General features: G+C 44.7%; 7 protein-coding genes across 15 annotated transcripts; 4 read left to right on the forward strand and 3 right to left on the reverse strand.

Annotated features, from left to right (window-relative positions):
* Position 1: 1 nt before the first annotated feature.
* On the reverse strand, positions 2-1,542 carry LOC108048006. The gene is made up of 4 exons (XM_017128453.2): positions 719-1,542; positions 387-663; positions 133-326; positions 2-72 (listed from the first exon to the last, which is right to left on the reverse strand). Exons 1-4 carry the CDS (start codon positions 1,540-1,542, stop codon positions 12-14), a joined length of 1,356 nt encoding a protein of 451 aa, XP_016983942.2. The 3' UTR covers positions 2-11.
* Positions 1,543-2,776: 1,234 nt separating this feature from the next.
* On the forward strand, positions 2,777-5,350 carry LOC108047996 (ATP synthase subunit beta, mitochondrial). Its single transcript, XM_017128441.2, has 3 exons — positions 2,777-2,888; positions 2,950-3,347; positions 3,702-5,350. The coding sequence occupies exons 1-3, from the start codon at positions 2,858-2,860 to the stop codon at positions 5,202-5,204; spliced, it is 1,932 nt and encodes a 643-aa protein (XP_016983930.1). The 5' UTR covers positions 2,777-2,857; the 3' UTR covers positions 5,205-5,350.
* A 380-nt stretch (positions 5,351-5,730) lies between these two features.
* LOC108048000 (isoleucine--tRNA ligase, mitochondrial) lies at positions 5,731-8,899 on the forward strand. The gene is made up of 6 exons (XM_017128446.2): positions 5,731-5,899; positions 5,958-6,234; positions 6,290-6,494; positions 6,548-7,750; positions 7,808-8,144; positions 8,199-8,899. The coding sequence occupies exons 1-6, from the start codon at positions 5,735-5,737 to the stop codon at positions 8,850-8,852; spliced, it is 2,841 nt and encodes a 946-aa protein (XP_016983935.2). The 5' UTR covers positions 5,731-5,734; the 3' UTR covers positions 8,853-8,899.
* Positions 8,854-11,062, reverse strand: LOC108048002 (integrator complex subunit 9). Its single transcript, XM_017128449.2, has 3 exons — positions 10,957-11,062; positions 9,748-10,905; positions 8,854-9,690 (listed from the first exon to the last, which is right to left on the reverse strand). Exons 1-3 carry the CDS (start codon positions 10,963-10,965, stop codon positions 8,893-8,895), a joined length of 1,965 nt encoding a protein of 654 aa, XP_016983938.1. The 5' UTR covers positions 10,966-11,062; the 3' UTR covers positions 8,854-8,892.
* Positions 11,063-11,233: 171 nt separating this feature from the next.
* LOC108048003 (MRN complex-interacting protein) lies at positions 11,234-11,974 on the forward strand. Its single transcript, XM_017128450.2, has 2 exons — positions 11,234-11,339; positions 11,397-11,974. Exons 1-2 carry the CDS (start codon positions 11,289-11,291, stop codon positions 11,838-11,840), a joined length of 495 nt encoding a protein of 164 aa, XP_016983939.2. The 5' UTR covers positions 11,234-11,288; the 3' UTR covers positions 11,841-11,974.
* LOC108048001 (zinc finger RNA-binding protein) lies at positions 11,929-17,741 on the reverse strand. 3 transcript variants are annotated; one of them, XM_017128448.2, is made up of 6 exons: positions 17,669-17,724; positions 17,348-17,447; positions 15,870-17,254; positions 14,899-15,399; positions 12,947-13,137; positions 11,929-12,870 (listed from the first exon to the last, which is right to left on the reverse strand). In XM_017128448.2, the coding sequence occupies exons 3-6, from the start codon at positions 17,239-17,241 to the stop codon at positions 12,316-12,318; spliced, it is 2,619 nt and encodes an 872-aa protein (XP_016983937.1). In that variant the 5' UTR covers positions 17,242-17,254; positions 17,348-17,447; positions 17,669-17,724; the 3' UTR covers positions 11,929-12,315. The 3 variants fall into 3 exon arrangements, 2 of the variants coding, with proteins under 2 accessions (XP_016983937.1, XP_016983936.1); XM_017128447.2 differs by lacking the exon at positions 17,348-17,447 and having other exon boundaries at positions 17,669-17,741; XR_006417469.1 differs by lacking the exons at positions 11,929-12,870; positions 17,669-17,724 and adding an exon at positions 14,137-14,355 and having other exon boundaries at positions 13,029-13,137; positions 17,348-17,446.
* An 845-nt stretch (positions 17,742-18,586) lies between these two features.
* On the forward strand, positions 18,587-26,590 carry LOC108039317 (transcription initiation factor TFIID subunit 4). 7 transcript variants are annotated; one of them, XM_017116265.2, is made up of 11 exons: positions 18,587-18,732; positions 19,254-19,501; positions 19,678-20,171; positions 21,112-21,273; positions 21,477-22,067; positions 22,970-23,530; positions 23,598-23,825; positions 24,278-25,174; positions 25,231-25,404; positions 25,465-25,590; positions 25,690-26,590. In XM_017116265.2, exons 3-11 carry the CDS (start codon positions 19,824-19,826, stop codon positions 25,846-25,848), a joined length of 3,246 nt encoding a protein of 1,081 aa, XP_016971754.1. In that variant the 5' UTR covers positions 18,587-18,732; positions 19,254-19,501; positions 19,678-19,823; the 3' UTR covers positions 25,849-26,590. The 7 variants fall into 7 exon arrangements, with proteins under 7 accessions (XP_016971754.1, XP_016971755.1, XP_016971758.1 ...); XM_017116266.2 differs by having other exon boundaries at positions 19,265-19,501; XM_017116269.2 differs by lacking the exon at positions 19,254-19,501.
* Positions 26,591-27,677: the final 1,087 nt, after the last annotated feature.

Genomic DNA, 27,677 nt, shown 5'->3' on the forward strand with positions numbered 1-27,677 from the left:
AATGTGACTCTTTAATACACGACGTAGAAAATCTGGAACTCATCGCCATAGATGCCAGCTATTAACCAGCGGCTGTAAGGGTAGTTTTTAAGCAATATTTGAATTTTCTTATTTCATGTATATTTAACTTACCCATTGTCGCTGCTTCGAATGAGACTTCCTTTGCCACGCAATCCTCCCTTGACGTGGGCATGGGCTCCATCGCTCACCCTGTGTACCTCTAGTGCTCCATCATTGGCTGGGCAGTAGATGATATTGCCATCCCGACTGCAGGCGATGACGTTCTTAAAGGGCAATGGGATCTGCACTATTAACTGAGCCATATCCTGTTTGGTATTAGAGTAAATGTACAAACGTGATAGGATAACCTTTTGCCATCTACTAACCTCATCCACAATTCGCATATCGTGGTAGAAGGCCTGTCCACTGAGATCGCAACTGAGGACGAATTGGTTGCCTCCCATCTCCGTTCGGAGCAGCGTGGACACCATGAAACGATGTCGTCGTAGGGCCAACAATTGGATCTGCTTAGTGGCTGCAGCTTGGCGACCGGTGCTCCAGCAGCGGAAAACGCTACCATCATTGGTGCCGAGTACAAAATCATCGAGTCCCAGTGCCACCATAGCCGTGGGCTCTGAAGTAACCGTGGCGGGAAGGGAATACCTAGTGAAATAAATCAGTATTGTTGTTCTATTTCAAATGTACCAGGCTCACTCACTCCCAATCCAGTGTCATCTGCCTGCTCAAATCCCACTGGCGAACGCTGCCATTGGCATAACAGGCCATCAGTAGCTGTTCCCTCGGCCAGTCGAGAGCCACAGCTGCTCCCTGGGTTGAGGACACACTGTGAAGCTGCTTGATCTCCACGCTGGAATCGGAACCCCTCGCCTGTTCGTATAGCCAGATGAAGAGCTCACCATCCATTGTAGAACCCGCAAACATGTTCTTGTTAAAAGGATTTGTGCATAGACTTCGCAGGCAGGATTTCAATGGCAACGTTTTTTCTTCAGAAAAAATCACAAAGTTTCCATTGGACATCCTTTGTGGGACAAAGAGCTTAAGCTGCTGATCCACATGCTCACACCAGTCATCATGGGGAGCCACCGTGGTGGCCACGAGAACAGGAGCATTATTGGTGTGAACACACAGCCAGATGGCCAGTCCCTGCGAGTTCTCCGCTCCTCCCATGGCCAACTTTTGGTAGGTGTAAACCTGCAACTCCTCCTCCAAGCGGCACTGGCTCATGGCGAGGTCTTCCATCAGCGGAGTGGGATTCATCAGCTCCCGCTCAACCATTGGACATATTTGACGCAACCACTTGGCCAAAGCCCTCTCATCGTATTCCACATCCTTGCTGCTAACCACTTTTTGCTCTGTTTGTGTGGCTGCATGCACCTTCTCCTGCGTTCCCGTGGTGGCATCTTTGCTTGGAGGCGGTGGATCAGTGCCCGTGCAGTTGTCCACCAGGGCGTATTGTTTCTCCAGCGGCTGGGTAGCCAAAAATTCAACCACGGGAGAGCTGTAATGCGATAAAACGTCCATTCTCTGTGAGCTTGCAAACACTCCTGTTTTGGTTTTAGGACTTGGTTATGGGTAGCCTTGGTAACCAACATAGCCAACCCTTAAAAATGGCTAAAAGGGAAACTGTCTGAAGAATGCGTTTACATCATAAAAATGACAAACCAAGTTAAAAACACAGATTTTTAGAGAATTAAACCTCAGTCATTTTAAAGTATGCTACCTTGAAATCGGATGTCTTTAAGAAAAGCTATAAGCCTAGAAGTGCAGTTTTTTGACACTTTTCTGAAAAACCATTTTTCAAAAATTTGGAAAGGGGTAAAATCATTAAAATGACGGAAAATTGACCCCAAAGTACAAAGCAAACTGAAAACTCAGATTTTTAGAGAATAAAACCACAATCATTTAGAAGTATGCCACTTTGAGATCGGATGGCTGTAAGAAAAGTTAAGGGCTTAGAAGTGCAGGTTTTGGGCCACTTTTCTGCAAAGCCATTTTTTGAAAATTTGGAAAGGGGTAACATCATTAAAATGACGGAAAATCGACCCCAAAATACAAAACAAACTGAAAACGCAGATTTTTAGAGAATTCAACCACAATCATTTAGAAGTATGCCACTTTGAAATCGGATGTCTGTAAGAAAAGTTATGGGCTTAGAAGTGCATGTTTTAGGAGACTTTTCTGCAAAGCCATTTTTCGAAAATTTGAAAAGGACTAACATCATTAAAATGACGGAAAATCGACCACAAAATACAAAACAAACTGAAAACTCAGATTTTTAGAGAATAAAACCACAATCATTTAGAAGTATGCCACTTTGAGATCGGATGTCTGTAAGAAAAGTTATGGGCTTAAAAGTGCAGGTTTTGGGCCACTTTTCTGCAAAGCCATTTTTCGAAAAGCATCATTAAAATGACGAAAATCGACTCCAAAATACAAACCAAGCTGAAAACACAGATTTTTAGAGAATATAACCACAATCATCTAAAAGTATGCCACTTTGAAATCGGATGTCTGTAAGAAAAGTTATGAGCCTAGAAGTGCAGTTTTTTCACACTTTTCTGCAAAGCCATTTTTCGAAAATTTGGGGTTACATCAGAAAACATAAATAAATATTTTATTGTTTTTTTTTTATATTTAAAGTGGCAATCTAAAGACAAGTGTTGGAAAGGGAATACAATTGCAGTACAATAGGTGACAACCCATAGAAAATCCCTAGGATAATTTGAAAGTCACGGTAGTAGGCTATGACATCTGTCAAATAAAGCTGCCATTACCAGCAAAATTAATTTGCAGCGAAGACGTTTAAGGAGCTAAAGAAAAAAAAAACTTAAGAAAAATGTTGGTGGCATGGGCTAAAATGGCTACAGGTAAGTCGTCTAGACCAATTGAATTGCCTCAGCTTTTTCTGAAATACGAAAACCATGGCAGCGTGTGCAAGGTTTGGCCTAAAGATTAGTCAGGCAAATGGTGGTCCGGGTGGAAGATTCTTGGGTAATTTTGGGCAGTTTCCCAACCACGCCCGCTCCTTGCACGCATCCTTGGCCCTGTGGGATGATAAGGACAAAGACAAGTCGAGCGATGAATGCGAGCCCGAGCCGAAGGACGAATGCAAGACGGACACCGAGCTGGTCAAGCAGAAGGATGAATGTGAGGACGACGAGTCGGGCGACAAAGGAAAGGGGAAAGAACTGGAGAGTAAGGGTCGCAAGGGTATTATCCACGCCGTCATTGGTCCCGTCATCGATGTGTACTTCGAGGAGGAAGTGCCGGAGGTGCTTAATGCCCTCAAGGTGCTGGACTCACCCATTGATAACCTGGTGCTGGAGGTAAGTCACCAGACTTGTAAAATTATAATTAACTCTCATTTATAAAAAAAATTACCAAAAATGGTTTTTAAAGCTTAATTTAATTTATGATTATACTTGTATATACATACATATGTACATTTTACATATAATGAATAATTTTTCAATTGAACTGATTATTCTGATTGTACCTTTGTAAAATAGGAATATCATTTTTAAAAATGTTTTTCATATTATTCATTAATAATCGCGTATTTAATGAATTTAAGAATTATTTTAAGATTGAAATGAGAAATGGCATTTAATTTTGGGAGTATATTAATTACAATGCACATAATTCAGATAAAATATAACTTACATTTTTTCTGTGCTTAGGTTTTCCACCATCTGGGCAACAACATCGTACGTTGTGTGGCCATGGACTCCACGGAGGGTCTCCGACGTGGTCAGAGGGTTGTCGACACTGGTTACCCCATCCGTGTGGCGGTGGGCAAGTCTGTCCTGGGACGCATCCTGAACGTGGTGGGCGATCCTATCGACGATCGCGGTGAAATCAAGTCGGAATACTACTCCTTTATCCACAACGAAGCTCCGGAGCTCACTGATCTGAGCGTGAAGCCTGAGATCCTGGTCACAGGTATCAAGGTGATTGATCTGCTTGCTCCTTATGTCAAGGGCGGCAAGATTGGTCTGTTTGGTGGCGCCGGAGTGGGCAAGACGGTGCTCATCATGGAGCTGATCAACAACATAGCCAAATCCCATGGCGGTTACTCCGTGTTTGTGGGTGCAGGAGAGCGCACCCGTGAGGGAAATGATCTGTACCACGAAATGATTGAGTCAAAGGTTATATCCTTGGAGGATGATAGCTCGAAGGTGGTGCTGGTCTTTGGCCAGATGAACGAGCCACCAGGCGCTCGTTCCCGCGTGGTCCTTACCGGATTGACCATCGCTGAGTATTTCCGCGACGTTGACGGGCAGGATGTGCTGCTCTTTATAGATAACATTTTCCGATTCACCCAGGCGGGATCGGAGGTGTCGGCCTTACTTGGACGCATTCCCTCGGCGGTGGGCTATCAGCCGACTTTGGGAACTGACATGGGCACCATGCAGGAGCGGATCACCAGCACCCGCAATGGTTCCATCACTTCCGTTCAGGCTGTCTACGTGCCCGCCGATGATCTCAGTGATCCTGCTCCGGCGGCTACCTTTTCGCATTTGGATGCCACCACCGTGCTGTCCCGTCCCATTGCCGAATTGGGTATTTATCCCGCTGTGGACCCATTGGACTCTTCGTCCCGAATCCTGGATCCCGATGTTGTGGGCGAAGAGCACTACAACGTGGCCCGAGCTGTTCAGAAGACCCTGCAGGCCTATAAGTCGCTGCAGGACATCATCGCCATCCTGGGAATGGATGAGCTGTCCGAGGATGATAAGCTGACCGTGGCCAGGGCTCGCAAGATGCAGCGCTTTCTCTCGCAGCCATTCCAAGTGGCCGAAATCTTCACTGGACATCCGGGGAAGCTGGTACCCGTAGAGAAGTGCGTTGATGGCTTTAAGCGGCTTCTAAATGGAGAGTACGATGACATCCCGGAGATCGCCTTTTACATGGTCGGCGATGCAGAAGAGGTGCTGGCCAAGGCCACCCAACTGGCCGCCAGCATGTCTGGTGATGAACCGCCGCCGAAGGCCAAGGAGGGTGAGGCCAAGAAGGACGATAAGGACAAGAAGGACGATAAGGACAAGAAGGAGGCCAAGCCAGAAGAGGGCAAGAAGGAGGCCAAGCCAGAAAAGGGCAAGAAGGAGGAACCTCCGAAAGGAGAGGCTAAAAAGGAGGCTAAGGATGACAAGCCAAAAGATCCGGAAAAGAAAAATAAGTGAATTTGAAGACGCCGTTTTACCGAAAATGGGATTTATTAGTAAACTTCTAAGATTTAGTTTACTAATTATTTTTAAGAATGTTAGGATTTGTAATTTTACAAATACAAATAATAATTTACTCATAAACAAATCATATTAAAATTTAATTGAACAAAAAAAATGTGGTCCCAATTTTTTTTACTTTTCAATGCGATTTGAGGGTTAAAACTAATTTCCTTGGGGAAACTACATCCGTAACTGAAGAATTTGGTACAAATTGATTCCTTAATAAATTTCACATGCTATGTTATACAGATGTCAGATTAATTTGTAGTTATTTTTATAAATTCAGAGAGAACCAACAGATTTTCCCTCGAAGTCAGAAGACTTGAGACCGTTAAAAATGTATTTCATTTAATTCAAATTTTCTAATAATTTTTGAACTTACAGTCCACATGATAGTGCAGTGTAAACAGTGCTTACGTTCCACATGAACATATGTTTTCCACTTTGCCGGCTGTTACGTTTATGTCTTCTTCTTCGACTACAAAATGCTACGGATTCTAAATTTTCGCATCGGAAATCGCTTATATTCACTGAAAGCGGCTAAAAAAGATGCAAAAAAATACACAGACACTATCAATCTGCCGAAGACCAAGTTTCCCAATCGTCTGACAGCAGCCAAACGCGAGGAACAGGAGCGTCTGGTTTTGGAGGTAAGTTGAATATGTGAAGTTACCAAATCATAAGTTACCTATGTTTTACATCTTGCAGAATAAGATTGCTGTTTCGTATCAACACCAGGAGCAGCGACTTGCGGAGAAGGGACCACCCACCTTTGTGCTTCACGATGGACCTCCCTACGCCAATGGACAGCTCCACATGGGCCACGCCGTCAATAAGATCCTAAAGGACATCACTCTGCGCCAGCGGGTGGCACATGGTCAGCAGGTAAACTACATTCCCGGCTGGGATTGCCATGGCTTGCCCATTGAACTGAAGGCCACTAGCACCGCTCCGGGACAGAATGCTCTGGAGATCCGGCAGAAATGTGAGTGCTTCCTTGGAATAGAGATTCATTTATAATCCCTTACAATCGTCTGCAGCTCGCGCTTTTGCCTTGGAGGCCATTAAATCGCAGAAGGAGGAGTTCAGGAGCTGGGGCATATTGGCCAACTGGCAGAAGGATGATATATATATGACTATTCAGCCGGAGTTTATTGTCAATCAATTGCAAATGTTCCACAATCTTTACGAGAGAGGACTTGTATATCGTGATTTGAAGCCAGTTTACTGGTCACCTTCTTCCAGGTAAGTTGGGAAGACTATTAACGCATAAGCAATGTAATAGAATGTTCCTTTAGGACAGCCCTGGCGGAGGCGGAGCTGGAATATGATCCGAACCACATAAGTCCGTCGGTATATTTGAGATTTGCTCTAAATCCCAATGGGTTGAATGTAGAAGCCAAGGATAAGCAGATATATGCCCTGGTGTGGACTACAACTCCCTGGACACTGCCGAGTAATCAAGCCATTTGCTACAATGCCTCTTTGGAATACGTTTTGGTCAGGTTATCGGATCACAATCATCCGGATGAGCTATATCTCATTGCCTCAGCTCTCTTGGCAGTCTTTGAAGCCAATACACAGCTCAAATGTGAGATAGTCCAGAATGTGAGTGGCAACTCCTTGAGCAACTTCACTTATAAACATCCAATAGACAAAGAACAGTCTAATCTGCCTTTCTTCGACGCTAGTCATGTACAGGATAGCAAGGGTACGGGCTTGGTGCACACTGCTCCTGCCCATGGACCAGAGGATTTCCTGGTTAGTCTAACCAAAAAAATACCCGTGAAATGCTTAGTAAACGAGGACGGCAATTATACGAAGGAAGCTCCCAATTTTCTACGCGGACAATCGGTGCTGGAGCAGGGAAACCCTCTTGTCTTAGAGCACATCGCAAAGGATGTAGTGCACTCCGCCAAGCTGGAACATTCCTATCCCATAGACTGGCGCACAAAGCAGCCTGTAATAATTAGGGCTAGCGATCAGTGGTTCATCAATACAGAGAAGCTAAAGGCGCCTGCCTCTGAGGCACTGGAGAGCGTGGAGATCTATCCCAGCAGCAATGCGGAGGCTAGCAAGAAGGCATTGCTTACCCAGCTCCAGAAGCGACCCTACTGGTGCATCTCCAGGCAGCGGGCGTGGGGTGTTCCCATTCCCGTTCTCTATAGTCGGCAGACTGGAAAAGTGGTAATTAATTCCGCTTTAATAGAACACCTCTGCAATCTGTTGCGCCAGGAGGGATCCATGGATTTTTGGTGGACTAAGTCGGTGGAGGAAATGGTACCCCCTAATATACTCAGCGAGCTGGGATACGAAACTAAAGATCTCGTCAAGGGAAGTGATATTTTGGACATCTGGTTCGACTCTGGCAGCACATGGTCTGCAGTGCTGAAGAAGGATAAAATAGCCGATTTGTATTTGGAGGGTTATGACCAATTCACCGGCTGGTTTCAATCTTCCCTGCTAATGAGCATTGCTGCTCGAGGTTGTGCACCCTACAAGTGAGTAAAGTTTTAAGAAAACTAAGGAAACACTCTTTTAATGTGCATCTCCTAAAGGGCCGTCTTTGTACATGGATTTACAGTGGATGAAAAGGGCTACAAGATGTCCAAATCATTGGGAAATGTCATCTCACCCAAGCAGATAACCAAAAAATATGGAACAGATGCCCTGCGGTGGTGGGTGGCCTCCCATGGAACCCAGCACATGTCAATTACGGTCAGCGACAAATTGCTGCAGCAGGCAGCTGAGAATCTGAGCAAGATCCGTGGAACCCTTAGATATCTAAACGGTGTAATTGGAGAGAAACAATCAAATGAACAGCTGTTAAAAACTTCCGATAAGAGCTTTTTAAACCGCTATTTGCTAAGCCAGTTGGTTGAATTTGAGTCTGAGGTAGGAGATTAATTAAATCCTCTTATTATAAATAATATTTTCATTCTTTTGTAGGTTGAGAATCTTTACAAAGGCTATGAGTACAATCGCGTAGTGGCCTGTGTTCAAAACTTCCTTGCCAATCAGGTGTCCGCCATCTATGTGCATCTCATTAAGGATCGTCTTTACTGCGGTGACGATCAAGAATTGCTTGCCATTCGTCAGACGCTTACCCACTGCTATCAGCAACTCTGCAAAAGCTTATGGCCCATTGTTCCCTTCCTAGTGGAGGAGAGCTGGAGCTATTACGATGCCACGGGTGCAGCTTTCCATGAGCAGAGTGTTCGTGCTAAACCAGAATGGCAGGACACAAAAGCCACTGAGCTGGTTAACGCGGCGCTCGATGTGAAACGTCTCATCAACCAGCAGGCTGGAGAGGTAAATACTTGGCATTTGGCTGTGACCATTAAAGGACGTAAAGGCAGCCAGTTGGAGCTACTGCTAGAACTTCACCCCACTCTTGGAGAAACTTTAAGAAATTCAGAGTTATGTGAGTTACTGCAAGTGGGGTCTGTTACACTTATACAGTCCGATGATAACGAGCTGGATATAGCCATAACCACACTACAGACATCGTTGTGTCCACGTTGTCGTCGATTTAGTCTGGACGAGGATTGCGAGCTGGAGACCTGTCAACGTTGTTCTGCGATAATGAATGTAAAGCATTAAGTTTTGTTGTTTTCTAGGTGTAAGGAATATATTTATGTTTTTAAAAACTCTGTAAGCACTTCATGATGGTGTCCCGTAGTTTGAGACGAGTGGTTGGCTTTCCACCGCAGATAATGTGCGTCTCGTTGTCCTCGAATTTGATAACCGTGTCCTCGTTGACAAGGTTCAGAGTCAGAGCGCCACCAGTGCGGTCCAACTTGATGTTTGAGAAGCCATCCTGAGTCAGCCGCTTCATCACAGCCTCCACATCGATGCTACCGTACTCGTACTTGACGTTCTTCAGCACGTCTTCCTTCGTCGGAGCGCTGGTACTCGAGCTGGTCTCTTCTTTAATGCTGTCCGCACATGGCTGGATGCAGTGCACCTTGTCCTTCACTTGCAGAACTCCCGTCAGCGTGGAGAAAGTAACGCCTGCAGCCACTTCCCGCGGCGATATCTTTTGTGCCAGCTCCGAGGTGATGTAAATACGGTCCAGCTTCCGTTTCAACGGCAATCGTATAATCTCGCCACACTTGAACGTTATTATTTTCTTATCCGGCTGTTCTATGAACAGATTAGGGGCTGAGGGATGTGGCTTTGTATATGCCTCTGGAATGACCAGCACGTTTGGCTTCAACTCCTTAATGAGCTTATTAGCCTGCTGATAATTCAAAGAGGTATCGATGGGGCAGTAAAATGCCTTCATAGCCAGTGGCTGAAAAGGCGCTAATACTTGCAAATAAGGAAAGTCCGGCTCTGTGAATATGATGGAGTTATTGGGATTGTTGCCCCACATCTCGATGAAGTGCACGGCATCGCCAAAGCGCAGGCTTGGATGCCCACAGAAGACCACACAGGGCTGCAAAAGAGTTTAATTAACAACACTGAATCTTATTTCTTAATATGTTAAACCTACCTGCCGAAAGTCCTTGCTAAAGCCCTCGGAAAACACATGGTTATAATGCTTCAACTTGTTGTTGCGAAGGTAAAAGGCATGAGGGAAAGGATCGTCTGGAAGATATACTTTATTTTGCTTCGCCGAACTGAGCCACTCGGCCAGGATGTTGGAATAGGCCAAGGAGCTGTCTGCCACTGGGGAAATGAAAAACATGGGCACATTGTTGAGTCCTGCGTTTTCCAGATTCTGGGTGAGACACTCGAAGAGGTCATACACAACCCCCGATGGATAACAGGGAATCAAAGCGGATCCATTGTTCCGGATTGTCAATGCCACATTCATGCAAAGTTCGCCCAGCTTGGTGTCAGGATTGACCGTCGGAGCCTGCGTTAATCCGGTCATGATGAGCACATCGGCATGCTTCAACGCCGACTGATTAATAGGCCGCGGATGCGTGGTCAGCGTGGAGGACCCGCTCACGTAGCATATCTTTTCGTGCGCCGTGCTCAGCACCCAGTTGCTGGACCCCAAACAATAGCCGGAGCTCACAGGAGTGGCGATAAAGGCTCCCAGAATGTCCAGTTTCTCGTCGTAGCCCATGATGGTCACCTTGGACAGACTGCCCTGGACGTCCTTAAGACTGAAGATAGTGCGCCACTTCTTGGCCCGGAAGGCTTCGCTCAAGGGACTGGGCAGCAAATGAAGCTTCTCCTTCCACAGCCGCGCCGTGCAAGCCTTGGGCGACACTTCAATATAGTCCACCAGCTCCTCCAGGAAAAACCGGCCGATCTGCAGTGTTGGCTCCGTGGCATAGACTTTGCCCTTGAACCCCGTGTTCTCCGTGATGTACGGCAAGGCCAGCATATTTAGATAATTCGAGATAAGTATTACATCCACCTCGCTAAAGTCCAGCATTTTGTCCATCGGCAGATTAAACTCCGGCGTGGAGTCCACAAACACCCTTCCGCAGCAGTCCTTCAGCTCGCCATCCATCTGGGGATCGTGATCCCGGCTGGGCACAAAGTTGGGCAGATTGGACCATTTTAAGGACTGAACGAAGGGCAGTGGCAGGAAGTTCAGCACCGTCTGCTCCGTGAGCCCGCAATCCAGCATTATCCGAAGGCCCTTGAAGGTAATGATGTAACATGGCTTGGCCAGGTCCCCGCTGAGGCAGTACTGCAAAGTCGAGAGTCACTTCCGTTTCATTTTATTGGCAAGATGACTTACCAAACGCATTTTTAAAAACTGCCAGTCGCAATGAGTAAACGCTATAAGTTTGTTTATGTTTTGCACGAGGGATGAAGAGCGCCTTATTTCCGACTGGTTCCTTTTAAACCGAAACCAGTAGTCCCTGGTAATTTGGTACATGTGTTTTTTAACACATTTATTAAAATGTTAGTTTTAAACTTGATTTATATGTATGTTTTGAATATATAATATAGTTGTAATTTATTAATTTTATTTGATATATTAAAAATAGTTCTGGTTCCATATTTTTGGATTATCCATCCCTGGTTTGTAAGTCTATTTTGTTTATTTGGTTTACTGCCGATTCAAAAATGTCCCAACAAATTCGTGTTTTACAATGCATGCAATGCAAAATGTATCAAGTAAGTAAACAAATTACTCAATTAAAATCCAGTCCTCATATATACTTGTTTATTTAGGTGGACTTGGTAAAAAAGGCGAAGAAATGGGAATGCAAAATTTGCCGCCAAAAGCAGGACATGATCAAGGAGTTTTTCCGGGGATCAGGACCAGAATGCCGGGCAAAGGTTCAACAACTAAACTTGGAGCGTGGAATGATGGAGGAAGAACTGGAGGAGAATTTATTTATTTCAGCCCAGCAACAGTTGGAGCAGAAGGAAAACAGCCCCACAAAACAGGAAAACACTTCGCCTCAGAAGACAACAAATAAGTGGGCCAACTATGTGGATGAGAGTACAAACAAATCTTCTACAGGACCACTGAAAATCGAAGCTGCAAAGCAAGAACTCACCGAGAAAATGTTTAATAATTCTAGGAGCAAAGTATCGAGACCCTTAAAACGTCCTGCAGAAAGTATGCCACCAGACAAGAAAAGCTGCTCGAAGTGGAACAACTTCGTATAAGCATTGCTCAGAATTTATATTTTAAGTCCCATAAAAATACATATATTAGAAATAACATTGGTCCTCAAAAAATAACCAATTTTGATGATTATAGTTGTTCATTACGTTTTATTAAAATCCGTTTCATTCTTGTATGGATGTATGTATATATTGTATTGGTGTGATTTGTGAGAACCAAGATGTTAACATCTTAACTGATTACATTTGCTTCCGTTGCACTAATGCTAAAAAAAATACAAGTTGCATGATCCGCTAAATATAGTAAGTTAAAGTTTTCTGTATAGGGGGGTTCTCTAATCGCCAATCGGGAAAAATGTTGCACATGCAACTCTCCTGCCTTTTACCCCAAATTGGTTTAAATACTCGTGGAGAGATAAGAGTTGGTTATAGTTAAATGACGCTTGGACGCCTGTTTATCTTGAGAGAAATTGTAATATTAGTAGCCAACTAGGTGTATATAAACTATTTCGGCCATCTAGGCGCCCTCCTTCTTGGCCACCTTCTCGTCAGAGCCTGTCTCGTCGATATCATTGGACTCGGTCTCCCCGCCGGGGGTGCCTCCTGCCTTGCCCGATGACCTGCGCCGCTTGCGGTTGACTCGCCACGGACGCATGGGAAACTTCATGGCCGGCAGCGGCTCCATGCCAAGCACCTTGTAGATCTGGCGGAAGGCAATGTAGCGCAGGAACAGCTGTGCCGACACAGTGAGATCCTCGCGTTCCTGTTTGGTCAAATCGAGCAGAGCGTCGGTCGGGTCCTTCTCGCAGGGATCCAGCAAGCCGGGTCCGTTGATCAAGAAGCCAGACGAAAGAGCCTCCATAATGCGGCGCATACAGTCGCCGGGTGAGATTGGAAAGCCAGCCGACGAGATCACCTTCTCCACGAGCAGTTCCAAGGACCACTGAGGCAGCGCCTGCCAGGAGGCTACGCGCTGACACAGATCCCGGAGGATGCGAATAACCATAACGCACGACTGCAGGCCAGTGGCCCGAGCCTGGAACCACTTCGCGTGGCGCAAATCAGCCAAAGCCTACAGAGAATATTTATTTTTAGTTAGAAAATCTACAGACTCAGTGTTAGAAAGGTTTTTTCATTGGGCTACTTACACGCAGACAAGGCTCACGAGCCAAGAATTCGACATCGCTTTCGTTATCTTCGCTGGTGGAAACCTCTCCTGGATTGGTATCGCGCAGCAAAGGGGAAGTGAGTGTAATCTTAACCGAAACAGCCTCGTCGAGCACGATTAATGCGGCATCCTCGGCGTTGACCTCAACGCGATAATTGACCTGAATGTCGCCTGAAATCGAGAAAGCAAAAGTAGAAAATGTCACAATGGCGCCTTTAAGGGAGCTCAAAAAAATTGAAATACTAGATTCGACTTGGAAAAAGAGACAAACATTGTGGGTGAAATAAAATTCCAGTGTGGGCCCGCAAAATTCACGTAATACATTGTAAAATAGTGATTAGCAACAATTGTTCAAATGGGACTTGATGCACGGTATGAAAAGCACGAATAATGTTTGTTTCTTCCCACGATCCTCGTATTCGCTCGTCTCCCAGCAAACAGGAGATTCGTTCGACTTGCGTGCTGGGATCGGTATCTCCGTTTCGGGTCTCGTAAACGGAATTGCAAGCTCGAGACTCGGACTCGGCGTCATCCACCCGTTGCAATTCCACTTAGAGCGCGCACTTCTGTATTTTACTGAATTTCGACTTGAATTGTTTGTTTTGTTGGTTAGTTTGCATTAAAATATTGAACGAAATTTATGGCTGCGGTTAACTTTGACCAGACGTCTCGTTCAGTATTCTCCATTCACCGTGCACAACTCAAATTTCGCTCGCAATTTTGTTTTTGCATTTATATATATTTGCTATTTGACAATCAAGCTTGATACACACAATTCGGCCGCTTGGACATATATATGTATACGAGATTATAGAGTATAAATATATTTGCTTGTTTTCGAGTGAGAGATGAGGCGCCACATCGGCGCTGCAATTTTGGCTCAAGCACTTGCATTTGCATTGGCAATCGCGTCTCGTGTGTGGATCAATCGCATTGCTTCTAGGCGTGTTGTTGTGTTGTTCAACTTCTTGGCCAGGCCATCAAAGGACTTTATTTACACAAAGTTTAATCCGGAATCAGAATCGGAATCGAACGCGCAAACTTTGTATAAATATATTCCTTTGGTTCGAATTTCAGTTGGTTAAGAGTTTGGTTTGATTGTTCATCAAGGACACCACATTAGACTGCAGGAGGCTGGCTGACTTGTGGCTCCGAGTCCGCGCTTGTTACCGTGACGATCCGCTGCTGGTGGTTGCTGGTTGGTTGTGCTTGTGGAGCGGAGTGGAGCAGAGCAGAGAGCAGCAACAGCCGAGCGGGAGGAGGAGCAACCTGGGAGGGCTGAGCTACGGCTACAGACGGCTAACTGAACGACACACACTTTAGACTCTAGACTCACAGAGCTTCTAGGCTAAGGCTCGAGGCACGAAACTTATCCTGCAGAAAGAGAAGCTGAAAACGGCAAATACGTTTTTATTCGCAATTAGTTGCTATGTTGACTGGGGCGTTGGGCGCGGTTTGGCGGGCGTGGCAATCTATATCCACCGCAACAACAGGGCTCAACTCTAGTTGTCCTAGTTTATATGTACAATAATTTTATTTAATTAAATTTGATTTATTTTGCTGACTTTTTCCACACAAATTGCCCGTCGAACGTGAACGTAATAAATAGCGAATGTGAACGGATCGTGAGTTGCGTTCATCTTGCATCTTTAGCGCTCCGAAAATCGTTTTTTGTTAGTTTTATTTGACTAGTTTAAGCCGCTTCCATTTGGCCAAATTCACCTGCGCTGGTCAGAGTGAAATTGGCCAAGCTTAGAACGTGTTTATTTATTTTTTTTGTTTTGATTCAGTGATGCTTTTAAGCCGCATTTTTCACTCAAGCCATTTCTCTGGAAAAAGTTTTCATCTGTTCCTCTCAATAGGACAACCGAAATGTCATTTAAGAATAGTGCTATGCAAGGACTACCATGGCAGCTGCCTCATCTCACTTACCTGCCACCTCCTTGAGTTTGTCGGGCAGCACGTTGGCCACACGCTGCAACAGACCAGCCGTCGGCTTCTCAGCGCAGAGAACGACTAACTCGACGGCGTTGTCACCGTGGAGCAGTAGCCCCTTGGCTAGGTAGCCCACGCGCATCACTCCCTTCAGAATGCGCACCACATTGCCACCATTGTCGGCGTCCTTGTGGAACGAAAAGATCTGGTTGTCACGCCCATCCTTCTCGGAAGGCTTGTCGGTCTTGTCCTTCTTATTAGCCGCTCCGGCATCGCTGGGCTGCTCGGCCAAGGAATCAGAGACCAGTTTGAGGGCACGCTCGGTGTGTGAGACAATGCGCTGGATCGTCTGCAGCTCCTCCTCCTTGGGATAGATCTCGGCGTGACGCGCAATGGCATGGCGATCGTCGCTGCTCTCCGGTCGGCGTACATTTCCGCCGGGCATCATTCCGAAGTGTGGCGGCGGTCCATTGCCCATGCGACCAAAGCGCTGAGCACCTAAAATGATATTTTTGAAAAATGTGCTTAGAATAATTGCTTAATAAAACTACTTGGAGTCATATAGTTTTATTAAGTAATTTTAATTAAGTTATTAATGTGCTTAAAATGTGCTTAGAATAATTGCTTAATAAAACTACTTGGAGTCATATAGTTTTATTAAGTAATTTTAATTAAGTTATTAATGGGGGTTTATAAAACCTTTAAAATTTGCAATTGAATTTAAACTAGATATGACTAATTTGTTTTAAAAACGTTTCGCTTATGATTAAATCTCAACTGAATCGAAATTAATAATTTGCGATTAACGTCCTGAAATGTTATTACGCAATTGATGACATCTCGTTGTGGTGAGAAAGGGTTTATAAAATATTTATGATTTCACTTGGCAATGATGCTATTTTTGTCACAAAGGGGTGGTTTAAACTGGTGCATTAAGCCACCCCAAGGATTATTGTGTATGAACTCACCTCCGAAACTGCGCGACATCCAGCTGTTGTAGTCATACTCTTCGTTGTATTGGCGGTTCCGCTGCTCCTCCCAGTAGTTGCCATCGTGGTCGTCACCACCACGGTGCGAGGACATCATAGCCCGGTTGGCACGGGCCTCGGCCAGGCGGCGCTGACGAGGAGTGGGCTTGAAGTCCACCACCAGATCGGGCTGCACCTTGCGCTTGTACTGCAACCGATGGCGGCGGCCCTTCATGTGCATCTCTTTGGCATTGGGGTCGTTGAACTTACAGTCGCAAAGCTTGCAATTGAAGCTCAGTATCTTGCCCTCCTCGTCCTTTACCTCTTCGATATACTCGCCGCCCACCGGCTTAATGTTGTCCGTGTTTTCTCCCAGTGAATCGTCTAGGTTATCATCGAGATCTCCGGCTGCATCGCTATCGTTTGAACCGCCATCAGTCTTGGCGGCGCTAGCAGCTCCTGCTGATCCACCAGCCCCAGCAGCGGCGGGGACAAAATTGATCTTGCCCATCTTCTTGGGCTCCTCCGAGGGAATAGGCTTGCCCAACTTCTGGTGCAGCTTCACCACCTTCTGATGCTTGGCGCCGCGCACATGGGCGGCATATGCATCCGTGCCAGTGCAGGTCACATCGCACAGCTCGCAGTGGTAGTTGTTGCCCCTGTTCTGGGTGGTACTAGTGGCACTCGCGGACATTTTCAGCGAGGCTTCGCGCTTCTTGTGCTTCTGCCCCTCCAGATGTTCCCGATAGGTCTGCGGTCCGGCGCACGAGATCTTACACACCTCGCAGTAGTGCAACTGCTGGGGGCGTGGTGGCGCTTTCGGACGCATACCCCTCAAAGCCGGAGCCCCCGGAATGGTTGGCCCCATCTTCCGCTGATACCAGTTATTGGCACCGCCATTTGGCTTCTGGTTGGGATTGCCCTGATGCTGCTGCGCCACGTACATGCTAGCTGCATTGTAGAGGGCCGTATCATAGCCGCTGTAATTGTTGCCCGACGGAGCAGCCGAGCTCGGCGGCTTTGGTCCACCATTAGACTTGTCCATCTTGCCTTTCACCTGATTCTTGACGGGTGGCGCCGAATAGTGTGTCTTGCTGACCGAGGCTGTCGAACCGGAGGCGTTGTAGCTGGCCGACGATTGCTGATAGAATGTCTTGGTGGCATCGTACGATTGCATGGCATTTCGGTAGTCGCCGTAGCCACCGCCTGCCCCAGCTGCTCCACCATAACCACCCTGTCCGGCGGCCACAGCGGCGTTCTGATAGGCGGCAGCGTTCGCGTAGGTGGCATTGGTTACTGCCGGGTACGAGACCTGACCCGTATTGTACTGGGTGCCGCCGTAGTTGAACCCGGCGTAGTTGTTATTGGCCATTGTCGTCGGTGTGCTGCAATTATACGGAAATCGAATTTGTTGTCAATCTGTTTTTTGTGGTTCACAATTTGCATTTGAGGAGCCCCACGTTGTGTGCGCTACTTACGTTAGCTCTTAACTTTACTTTCCTATCCAACTACTGTCAATATTTATGCGGACTTATTCGGGAATTTATATGTGCTTTCCCCGTAATAGCCTGTTTATAGCTGTAATAGGCAAAGTGGTCTTAGTCACGTCATGTCGAAAAGAAGCGCCCCCTCCATTTTTTCTTTCGCTTTTCTCTATCGATTTTTACCCTGCAAATTTAGACGCACTTTTCGCGTGCCTATCCAACATGGAAGCGAACACACATGGGAAACCCTTTTCGAATGGTACTTTTAGATAAACCAGCACATGCTTGCAGCACAGTTATTGTATTTTTAATTACCTCAATTCGGTGAAATTAAAATTTCGTTCTCTTCTATATGCGCCGGTAGAGATGGACAGAGTGCTGCCGCATTGGTGGTACTATCTAGATATCGAAAAACTAGGCTGTCAAAAAAATCGATAGTTTGACAGTTAAAATATACCACTCAGAAAAATATTTAAAATATCTGTTTCATTTTACAAAATTATCAAAAAACATTAGTTGGTGTTTTTTTTAAGGAAAAATTATATATTTTGAATAACCTAGTGTCGAACTTTTTTAATAAGCTAACAACTATCGATAAGTATCATTTGTAATTGCGCCTTTCGAATTAGAAAATACATTAACCTGTCAGTGCTGCTAGACATTGGAAGTTTAATATTTTTTTATGATAAAAAATATTAGATTTAAAAGGTAAAATGTGTTGATTATGAAGAGAGTATGTGTTTATTTTAAATTATCAATCATTCAACTTGCTAGAAAGCCGATGGGCGATATCCGAAAATATTTTCATAATACCCAGTTAAGAGAAGCAGCGTCATAATCTCCTATCATTTAAAATAAAGTCTCATAACGAAATGACATAGGGTTTTTTTTTAATTTTTAAATATGTTTGAACAAGGATTGAATCAAATTTTATGATTGATTCCTTTGTCCCCACTGTACAAGCCTTTGGCCGAATAAATATGAGTGGTTTCCCTGAACAATCTTTGGGTAACACTAAAATGAGTGGGCTTGTCGTAACTTAGTGTTAAACACCTATATTTTTCTAATTTCGGTCGTGTTAAAAATAATTTGTATTTGTTTACGTTTGTGTATTAGGGATGTGATGTTGTTCGTATAGTGAGACGTCGATAGCTATCGGTATTTATATGGATTCAGTAAAAAACAATCGATGCTTGCAGGGAAATAATCGATGCTGCCCAAAATCTATCGAGTAAACATCGATTTTTGTCCCAGCTCTAGTACCTCGGCGGTCGTCAACAATATTTAATCGGTTTTCGGCTAAAACGCCAGAGAAACGCAACGGGAAATCGTTTAAAATGCGCCCAAGTGCACCGAGTTTGAACGCAAAATGAATTGAAGTGAGTGCATCGGCCGCAGAGCCTTAAAAATTGCTCCCGACAGTTGCAGGCTGTACAAAACTGATACACACACACGTACGCACACAGACGTGGGTATATGCCACCACCCGCTGGCCACTAAAGTGGAAATTACTAATACTACAACTGGCACGATGCTCCATATTGCCACTGGAACTATGTAAAAGTTGCAACTGGGGTTTTTTGTTATTTTTTTTAATATTCAAGTAGCCGACTTATGCAGAAGAAAGATAATTTTTTCTGAGCTTATAGTTACAATTTAGTGTTCTACTTTTGTGTTTAAATAAATATATAATACTGAAAGTGACGTATAAACGAAGATTGCGAACACGCACCCGCATAAACATCGAGGATTGCCAGATCGTCGGTTACGAGTTTTTCGCCCGCTATCTGGCAACGCCCGCCTCCCTCGATTTTCGCTTTGCACGCGCATTCGTGAAAATGGCGGCGTTCTGGCACCGTCGCTGCCAAATTTTTTGTACATCAAAATAATCAAAATAAAGCATTCTTCCAGTGCTCAACAATCAGTCCGTGCGAGCGCGCGCGTGTGTGTGTGTGCGCAGGAAAAACCGCCGATCGAAAAAGTGGAAAAAGAAAAGCCTTTAAAGGCAAACAAAAGGCAGCGAATTAGCAAGATAACACACAACACACGCGACGACGACGACGGATGCGCCAGGAGAAAGGCGAGAGTGAGAGTGCGAGTGAGCCAGCGCAGCACTAAATCAGCGGAGCACCCGCTTTTTTGGCCAAGGTGAATGCGCGAGATTACCTGTGTTCCCCGCGTCCAGGTGTTCGGCTGCATCTGGTTTATGGTCACCAGGTAGACGGGAGACAGGTAGCAGTTGCAATCCAGTTCCTCCGCCTACCTGTTCCCTCCGTTTTCCGCTCCTCGTATAAATACTATAAGCGCCTCCTCTTGCCTTGCAGTTCGCTTCTGGAGCGCACAGCATGCAACAGTCTGAGTTACGTGTGAATCGCCAGCACAGGATGTGTGACACTAGTTGATCGGAACAGGATCACACACAGAAGTCAAGAACACACACAGTCGCCAAACATAAACACCACACAGCACGATGAACACCAGCCAGACAGCAGCCGGCAATCGCATCACCTTCACCAGCCAGCCGCTGCCCAATGGCACCATCAACATAGCCGGCAATCCTGGAGCCGTCATATCCACGGCACAGCTGCCCAACACCACCACCATCAAGACCATACAGGCGGGGATCGGTGGTCAGCATCAGGGTCTGCAGCAGGTTCATCATGTCCAGCAGCAGCAGGCGCAGCAGCAGCAATCCGTAGGTGCCACCCAAACACAAACCCTAGTTATTAAATCCAACCACCATGCTGTCACCCTGCCGGCGGGTCTAGTCTCAAGTGCACCAGCAGGAATCGTAACCATGACCAAGACCATCAATCAGGTATCCACATTAAAGCTAAACCCATTCGGGCGCTAGGCGATCGCAAGTCGGCCGTATCAGTCGTCCAATTTTGATCCTTATCCGAAACTTCCTCAACTCCACGCTCAAATCGGATAGTAGTGGCCGCACACACTTTGGTTGTACCTTTTACTTTTATTACGCTTACATCTATGGCTATCTCTGCTGTTTGAAAATCCCAAATCCTTGTCCAAATGGGGTAAAACCCAATCATCATTCTCACACACCAAAAATCCAGGCATTCGTTCCTAGATTTCTAAAATCCATTACTCGTTTTAGGCTTAATCAAAAATCTATCTCTTTATAACACAGCTTTTTAAGTTATTAAGGAAAATAAACAATTCTGTATAATTTAGTGTGAAAATTCTTCAAAATCCGAATTCAATCTATAAAATATTAATTTCATTCTACCAATACAATGTCCATACATTTCCTCGCCGAATTCACTATATTTTACTTCATTTTCGTTCCTTTGTATTCCATCTGAGAAAATATAACTTAAAAATAACACTATTAGCTTTCAAATCTACCCCAATGCCGAAAACATTCTATAAGATTGAATCCCTAGTCAAAATCCCGAAAATCCTTTTTTCCAACAAACGCAAGCACAAGTCCCACCTATTTTACACAAGATATATACTATTATATTTGTAGAACTTTTGCTTTATACGCTTGCTTATAGAACAAATAGTAGATCACACGCCTTCAAATTTGGTCAGCACAACAAGAATCGGTTAAACAACATAAGCCCACTTTATTTTGGGCCCTCCGACGAGCGATAAACGCAAAATGCTGCATGCTGTAGGCCAACTTACAATCCCGCAACTCCTCTCAATGCTTCCACTGCCCTAAATAGACTTTGAAATACAAGATAGTGTAGCGATCGATTGATTAACTAATGATGATGATGTGTATTCCACAGGCTGGTCAACCGCTGCTGAACTCGATGCTGCCAGCGGGCGTGGTGGTGGGCATGCGCCACCAGGCGCCTTCACAGCAGCAGCAGAAGAATGTGCCCACCAACCCGCTTAGTCGTGTGGTGATCAACTCCCACATGGGAGGCGTGAGACCCCAGAGTCCATCGGTGAGTATGAAGGATAGTGAAGCTATTACTACGGTTGTTGTGGTGGGTTCTTCTCTACTAACTCACAGAGCTCCCTAACCCAACCGCACTCCTCACACACGCGCATGTGCACAGCCCACCATTCACATACACCATGTACACCATACACACCATGGTCCAGCAGATGAAAACCGAGTCTCTCTGTCTTCTCTCTTTACTTTTAGATAACTTTAAGCACACTTAATACGGGTCAGACCCCGGCATTGCTGGTCAAGACGGATAACGGATTCCAGCTGTTGCGCGTGGGCACGACGACGGGTCCGCCGACGGTGACACAGACTATAACCAACACCAGCAATAACAGCAACACAACAAGCACCACAAACCATCCTACAACCACACAGATCCGTCTGCAAACTGTGCCGGCTGCAGCTGTAAGTAGATACCAACAACAACAACATCAGCAGCAACAGCAACAACAGCAGCAATCGCAACAGCAGCAACAAACAACCAGCACTACCGCCAGCACTAGCATTGCACTGCGCAAAACGATTGTCCGTACTTCATCCACAGTCCCATCCAGCAATAATAATAATAATAGTATTATCAATGCCACCACCACCACCAACACCACCACCACTACCAACAACAACAACAAACCCGCTACTAACCAGCAACAGCAGCAGCAACAGAAGCTCCAACAGCAGCAACATCTCAAGGCCCAACAGCAACATAAACAGCAACAGGCATCCGCTGCGGCTGCCGCTGCAGCAGCTGCCGCCAATGTGGCAGCCACCATAAAGATCAAGCAAAACGTAAAGAGAAGCCAGCAGGATATATTCCTCTAACTTTTTTTTGCTCTTCTCTCCTCTGTTCTCCTTTGTCTGTTATGCATTTGGATTTGATCTTCTTATTTATATATATATATATAACTACGCCTACGCTTCAGTTACGTTTTGGTTCGTCATCTGCGAACATTTAATTTTGATTTATCAAGAATATTCTCATATGTAATTGCATATATAATATATATATGTAAATGTAATGCATGCTGCGTTGTGTAATTGTCTGTGTATTTTGAATACTCCTTATTTCGATTCGATTTAGTTTTGCGCTGTCCACGAGTTGCTGTTCTAGGCCAATCATCATGTTATAGGCCTGGCTATTGGGGCTGCCCCAACCAACGATGTGTGCTGGGCTGTTGTTTCATTCCTTGAGAATTCCCTATCTAAACAAATTCACTAGAGGAATCCAAACAAATTGGAAAATTTAAGATTTTTTTAAGAATCAAATTTAATCTTTCTTTTGAAAGAGTTTTTTTTACTAGAGTTCTTAATACAGGTGTGGGCTAATTTTTTTAAAGTCTTTTTGAACCATATTTAATTTAAATATATCAAACCTTAAATTTGTATTAAATTCATAATAACTGCTCAAATTATATTCGAATAAATGATTTTAAGGAATGGTATTGTACTGTAACTACTTATGCAGTTCATCTCATTATCCATGCCCCAGCCATAGCCCTCTCCCCTGCACACATATTTGGAGAACAGGAACCTAGAACCTGCCCATCCTTAAAAAAAAGAACCATCATCATCCTTATTCTACTATACAATATTTTAATAATTATTCTAACGCTTTTTAGTCTTAATTTTGCACTATTATGTATGATAATATTTGGTCCATTTAATAAATAATGTATTGTTTTCCGCTGCAGTCTATGACCAACACGACCGCCACCAGCAACATTATTGTCAATTCGGTGGCCAGCAGTGGCTATGCGAACTCATCGCAGCCGCCGCACCTGACGCAACTTAATTCGCAGGCGCCGCACCTGCCGCAGATAACCCAAATCCAAACGATACCGGCCCAGCAGTCCCAGCAGCAAGTGAACAACGTGAGCTCCGCGGGTGGAGTGGCGTCGGCGGTGAGCAGCACGACGGCAGCAACGACGACGCAGCAGGGCAATACCAAAGAAAAGTGTCGCAAGTTTCTAGCCAATTTAATCGAATTGTCGACACGGGAACCGAAGCCGGTGGAGAAGAATGTGCGCACCCTCATCCAGGAGCTGGTCAATGCGAATGTGGAGCCGGAGGAGTTTTGTGACCGCCTGGAGCGCTTGCTCAACGCCAGCCCGCAGCCGTGCCTGATTGGATTCCTCAAGAAGAGTTTGCCTCTGCTCCGGCAAGCGCTCTACACCAAGGAGCTGGTAATTGAAGGCATCAAACCGCCACCGCAGCATGTGCTCGGCCTGGCCGGACTTTCTCAACAGCTGCCTGTAAGTCAAGAAAAATTTTAAACAAACGCATGTACCGTATTACATTATCTTTTTCGATTTATTATAGAAAATACAAGCGCAAATCCGTCCCATCGGTCCCAGCCAGACAACGACCATTGGACAGACGCAAGTGCGCATGATAACACCGAATGCCTTGGGCACGCCGCGACCCACCATTGGCCACACGACGATATCCAAGCAGCCGCCCAACATCCGGCTACCTACGGCACCGCGTCTTATTAACACGGGTGGAATTCGCACCCAGATTCCGTCGTTACAGGTGCCTGGACAGGCGGTAAGTTGACATTTGGCATATCAATCATACATTTTATATAAAAAATAATTTAAAAAGACTTGTTTACAAGTTACATAGTAAAACCTTATACACTTTAAAATTATTAAATTCTGATTTTAAGAAAAACGTTGAACAAATTTTACAAAGCTTAATGAATAGATTAATAACACCCTTATCAATTGTTTCAACTTGTTTACGGGATATCCCCACGACAATATATTATACCAATAATTTTATACACACATGAACATTTATTGAGTTCAAATTCTAAAAGCTTACTATCTTTTCGATTGAAATTGGACGGAAATCCATCTAGCTTTGTCCCATTTCAATTTATCAGTTACTAGAAATGCAATGCCGTTTATTATGTATTGAACAAAATTATTAACAGCTATTTATTTTTTATCAAAATAATTCAATTCCTAACTCTAACACGTCTTTCCCCCACACAGAATATTGTGCAAATTCGTGGACCGCAGCATGCGCACATACCGCGCACGGGATCGGTCCAGATCCGGGCCACCACCCGGCCGCCAAACAGTGCGCCCACCGCGAACAAACTCACTGCCGTCAAGGTGGGCCAGACGCAGATCAAAGCGATTACGCCCAGCCTGCACCCGCCTTCACTGGCCGCCATCTCTGGCGGACCACCGCCGACGCCCACGCTGTCCGTTTTGTCCACTCTAAACTCCGCCTCGACCACATCGCTGCCGATACCGTCGTTGCCCACGGTCCACCTTCCGCCTGAAGCACTGCGAGCTCGTGAGCAGATGCAAAACTCACTGAACCACAACAACAATCACTTTGAAGCGAAGCTGGTAGAGATCAAGGCGCAGTCTCTGCATCCACCCCATATGGAGCGGATCAACGCGTCGCTCACGCCGATTGGAGCCAAGACGATGCCGAGGCCACCGCCGGCGATCAGCAAGACGCTGGGCAAAAAGAAACGCGACGCAATGGAAATGGACGGAAAGTTAAACAGCTCAAGCGGAGCGGTAGCCGCGGCGGCCAACTCGTTTTTCCAGCCGAGCTCCATGTCCTCGTCGATGTACGGCGACGATGATATCAACGACGTGGCCGCCATGGGCGGCGTTAATCTGGCGGAGGAGTCGCAGCGAATCCTGGGCTGCACGGAAAACATCGGTACGCAGATTCGTTCCTGCAAAGATGAGGTGTTTCTCAATCTGCCCGCCCTACAAGCCCGGATACGGGCTATTACGTCGGAAGCCGGCCTGGATGAGCCGTCGCAGGATGTGGCCGTTCTGATATCGCACGCATGCCAGGAACGACTAAAGAACATTGTGGAGAAGTTGGCTGTGATAGCGGAGCACCGCATTGATGTTATCAAGGTGGGTTTTATCCTATTTTGTTAAAGGAAAACTATATAATAAAATAATTCAAACAGTTGGATCCACGCTACGAGCCGGCCAAGGATGTTCGCGGTCAGATCAAGTTCCTGGAGGAGCTGGACAAAGCCGAGCAAAAGCGACACGAGGAGTTGGAGAGGGAGATGCTGCTGCGGGCGGCGAAGTCACGTTCGCGGGTAGAGGATCCGGAGCAGGCCAAGATGAAGGCGAGGGTAGGAGCGCAATCGCCTTTCCCTCGAGCCATTTGCTTAAGTCTTTCTCTTATTGTCTAGGCCAAGGAGATGCAGCGCGCCGAGATGGAGGAGCTGCGTCAGCGAGATGCCAATCTGACGGCGTTACAGGCGATTGGTCCTCGGAAAAAGCTGAAGCTGGACGGCGAGGCAGTCAGTTCGGGAGTGGTATGTACATTGAAATCCTTTGTTGAGATATTAGTCGGAATATAAATCTAGCCCAATCCAAGGATGATTATTAATTAAGTTATGATTTCTCCAAAAAAGGGTTCCAGTGGTGGTGGAGCTATGAGCAGTTCGGGATCTGCGCCAACCACGTTACGGCCGCGCATCAAGCGCGTCAACCTGCGCGACATGCTATTCTACATGGAGCAGGAGCGCGAGTTCTGTCGCAGCTCCGTGCTGTTCAAGACATACCTCAAGTGATCGCTGCTGTTGCCCATCATTCGCACCGTCTTCTCCTCGCTGATCCTCCTACTCCGTGGACTGTCGTTGTCGTTGTGTTTCCAGCTTTACGATTTCATCCATTTGCAATATAATTTAGCCTCAAATTTAACTGCGTCGCGTCTCCCCTGTTGTTGTTTCTTTTTAGTTAGGCGCTCCTATTTAATTTCTATATTTACGTTTACATACTTAAATCCTAAATTCTAATCGTACTTGATTTTAAGCATAATTTAAACCTCGTTTATTTTTTCCAATAAATTGTCTGTAAAACTTAAACCAAACCAATCCAAAAACAAAACAAAACAAAACCAGAGTAACGTGAAGTAAACGAAGAAAATAAAATAATAGAGAGGAATATAAAAGAAAGAGAACGCGCAGTCAGCGGGCGTTTGATTTGTAATTTGTAACATAATGTTTGCATCAACTGCATTGACGGCCTTATCTAAACGATATAAACATAATTATTAATATTTAATTATTTAGCTTAGTTTGTTAAACGAAAACGAAGCATAATTCCTAGATATTAAGTGAAAAGAAAGTGCGCGCGAGCAAAAACAAGAGAAATCGAAACCGAATTGCAGATAAATGGTTTTTAAAACCAAAAGATCTAAACAAGTTCAGCAACAGCTAAAACAAAACAAAACACATCAAAAAAAGAAGCGACAAAATATCCATTTAAAACATACATTGAATTAGTTCTAGTTGTTTAAACAAAACAATGTAATTTTTTATTTACCTATAATGTATAAACGGAAAACAAATCGTTAATCAAGACCACAACAAACCCAACAAATTGTAAATACATGCTAGGCTACGATTTTTCTATTAGATAACTAGGTAAACGCAAACGTAATTAACGAATTCTCGATGGCTAGGAACTGATGGGCCGCGAGCGCTGACATCTTAGCACACCGAAATCAAATATGTTTTTATTAGTGGCGCTCGTTCATCCATTAAGAAACACGGTTCCCAACTCCCTAACGTCCCCAATCCAACCCCCGCCTACACACAAAATAGACAAATTTTATACAATTAGCCAGATAAATCTTGTAAAATAAAGTCCCAAAAAATTAAAACTTAACAAAAAAATTGACAACAATTGATGTAATTCAGTAAAACTAAGCAAAAAGGAACAATTCTAAAACAAACTCTTTGTGTGTACATTAAATTATTATGATAAAAAAAAAGCAGGCAAACGCAACCGTAAACACAGCGCATAGTTTGGTAGGCATATAACTGAATATATATTATTATTATGTTTTAACATTTAAGCAAAAAAATAAAAGAAAAAATTCAGAAAACTTAAACTGAGCGCGGGAAATTTTTAGTGGGAAAATGCAGAATTTATGTAAGTGCGCAGTGTTTTCTTATACAAATTATTATTTTATTACGGATGAAATATGTAACGGTATCTCAGTTAATTAGCTAGTTAAATCATTAAATTTTATGTAGATGAATTAATTAATTTTATTGATATTTTTATATTCATTTATTATGTTAATTAATCTTACTGATATTTTGTGTAGCCCCCATAGAATGAAAATCTAACACAAAATAAACAGAACCAAATTTACATTTGGATTCAACCAGAAACACCTAACGGATTGGCCACTTTTTTAATATATTTATTTAAATACTTTTGCTCTTTTTTAATTGAAAACCTGAAAGCTTACATTTTTTTCTTCAAAGAAATTAATTGTTTTCTGATTTTAGAGTCTGTACGTTTGCAGATTGTTAATATAAAGCTTTATCGATTTCAATTTTGGCGCCGAAAAACTCGAAATGGTTGACAGCCCTATGGAATCAGTTTA

This window comes from Drosophila rhopaloa, unplaced genomic scaffold (genome assembly GCF_018152115.1).
Source record: "Drosophila rhopaloa isolate 14029-0021.01 unplaced genomic scaffold, ASM1815211v1 contig_163, whole genome shotgun sequence".
Classification (NCBI taxonomy): Eukaryota; Metazoa; Arthropoda; class Insecta; order Diptera; family Drosophilidae; genus Drosophila; species Drosophila rhopaloa.

Coding starts and splice junctions, on each gene's coding strand:
- LOC108048006 (XM_017128453.2), bottom strand. CDS start 1,542: ATGGACGTTTTATCGCATTACAGCTCTCCCGTGGTTGAATTTTTGGCT. Junction 664..718: donor CAGATGACACTGGATTGGGA/GTGAGTGAGCCT, acceptor TTATTTCACTAG/GTATTCCCTTCCCGCCACGG. Junction 327..386: donor ATATGCGAATTGTGGATGAG/GTTAGTAGATGG, acceptor AATACCAAACAG/GATATGGCTCAGTTAATAGT.
- LOC108047996 (XM_017128441.2), top strand. CDS start 2,858: ATGTTGGTGGCATGGGCTAAAATGGCTACAG. Junction 2,889..2,949: donor ATGGGCTAAAATGGCTACAG/GTAAGTCGTCTA, acceptor AAACCATGGCAG/CGTGTGCAAGGTTTGGCCTA. Junction 3,348..3,701: donor TTGATAACCTGGTGCTGGAG/GTAAGTCACCAG, acceptor TTCTGTGCTTAG/GTTTTCCACCATCTGGGCAA.
- LOC108048000 (XM_017128446.2), top strand. CDS start 5,735: ATGCTACGGATTCTAAATTTTCGCATCGGAAATCGCTTATATTCACTG. Junction 7,751..7,807: donor CGAGGTTGTGCACCCTACAA/GTGAGTAAAGTT, acceptor CATCTCCTAAAG/GGCCGTCTTTGTACATGGAT. Junction 8,145..8,198: donor TGGTTGAATTTGAGTCTGAG/GTAGGAGATTAA, acceptor ATTCTTTTGTAG/GTTGAGAATCTTTACAAAGG.
- LOC108048002 (XM_017128449.2), bottom strand. Junction 9,691..9,747: donor TTAGCAAGGACTTTCGGCAG/GTAGGTTTAACA, acceptor ACTCTTTTGCAG/CCCTGTGTGGTCTTCTGTGG.
- LOC108048003 (XM_017128450.2), top strand. CDS start 11,289: ATGTCCCAACAAATTCGTGTTTTACAATGCATGCAATGCAAAATGTAT. Junction 11,340..11,396: donor TGCAATGCAAAATGTATCAA/GTAAGTAAACAA, acceptor TTGTTTATTTAG/GTGGACTTGGTAAAAAAGGC.
- LOC108048001 (XM_017128447.2), bottom strand. CDS start 17,241: ATGGCCAATAACAACTACGCCGGGTTCAACTACGGCGGCACCCAGTAC. Junction 15,400..15,869: donor GATGTCGCGCAGTTTCGGAG/GTGAGTTCATAC, acceptor ATATCATTTTAG/GTGCTCAGCGCTTTGGTCGC. Junction 13,138..14,898: donor CAAACTCAAGGAGGTGGCAG/GTAAGTGAGATG, acceptor TCTCGATTTCAG/GCGACATTCAGGTCAATTAT.
- LOC108039317 (XM_017116265.2), top strand. CDS start 19,824: ATGAACACCAGCCAGACAGCAGCCGGCAATCGCATCACCTTCACCAGC. Junction 20,172..21,111: donor TGACCAAGACCATCAATCAG/GTATCCACATTA, acceptor TGTATTCCACAG/GCTGGTCAACCGCTGCTGAA. Junction 23,531..23,597: donor GACTTTCTCAACAGCTGCCT/GTAAGTCAAGAA, acceptor GATTTATTATAG/AAAATACAAGCGCAAATCCG.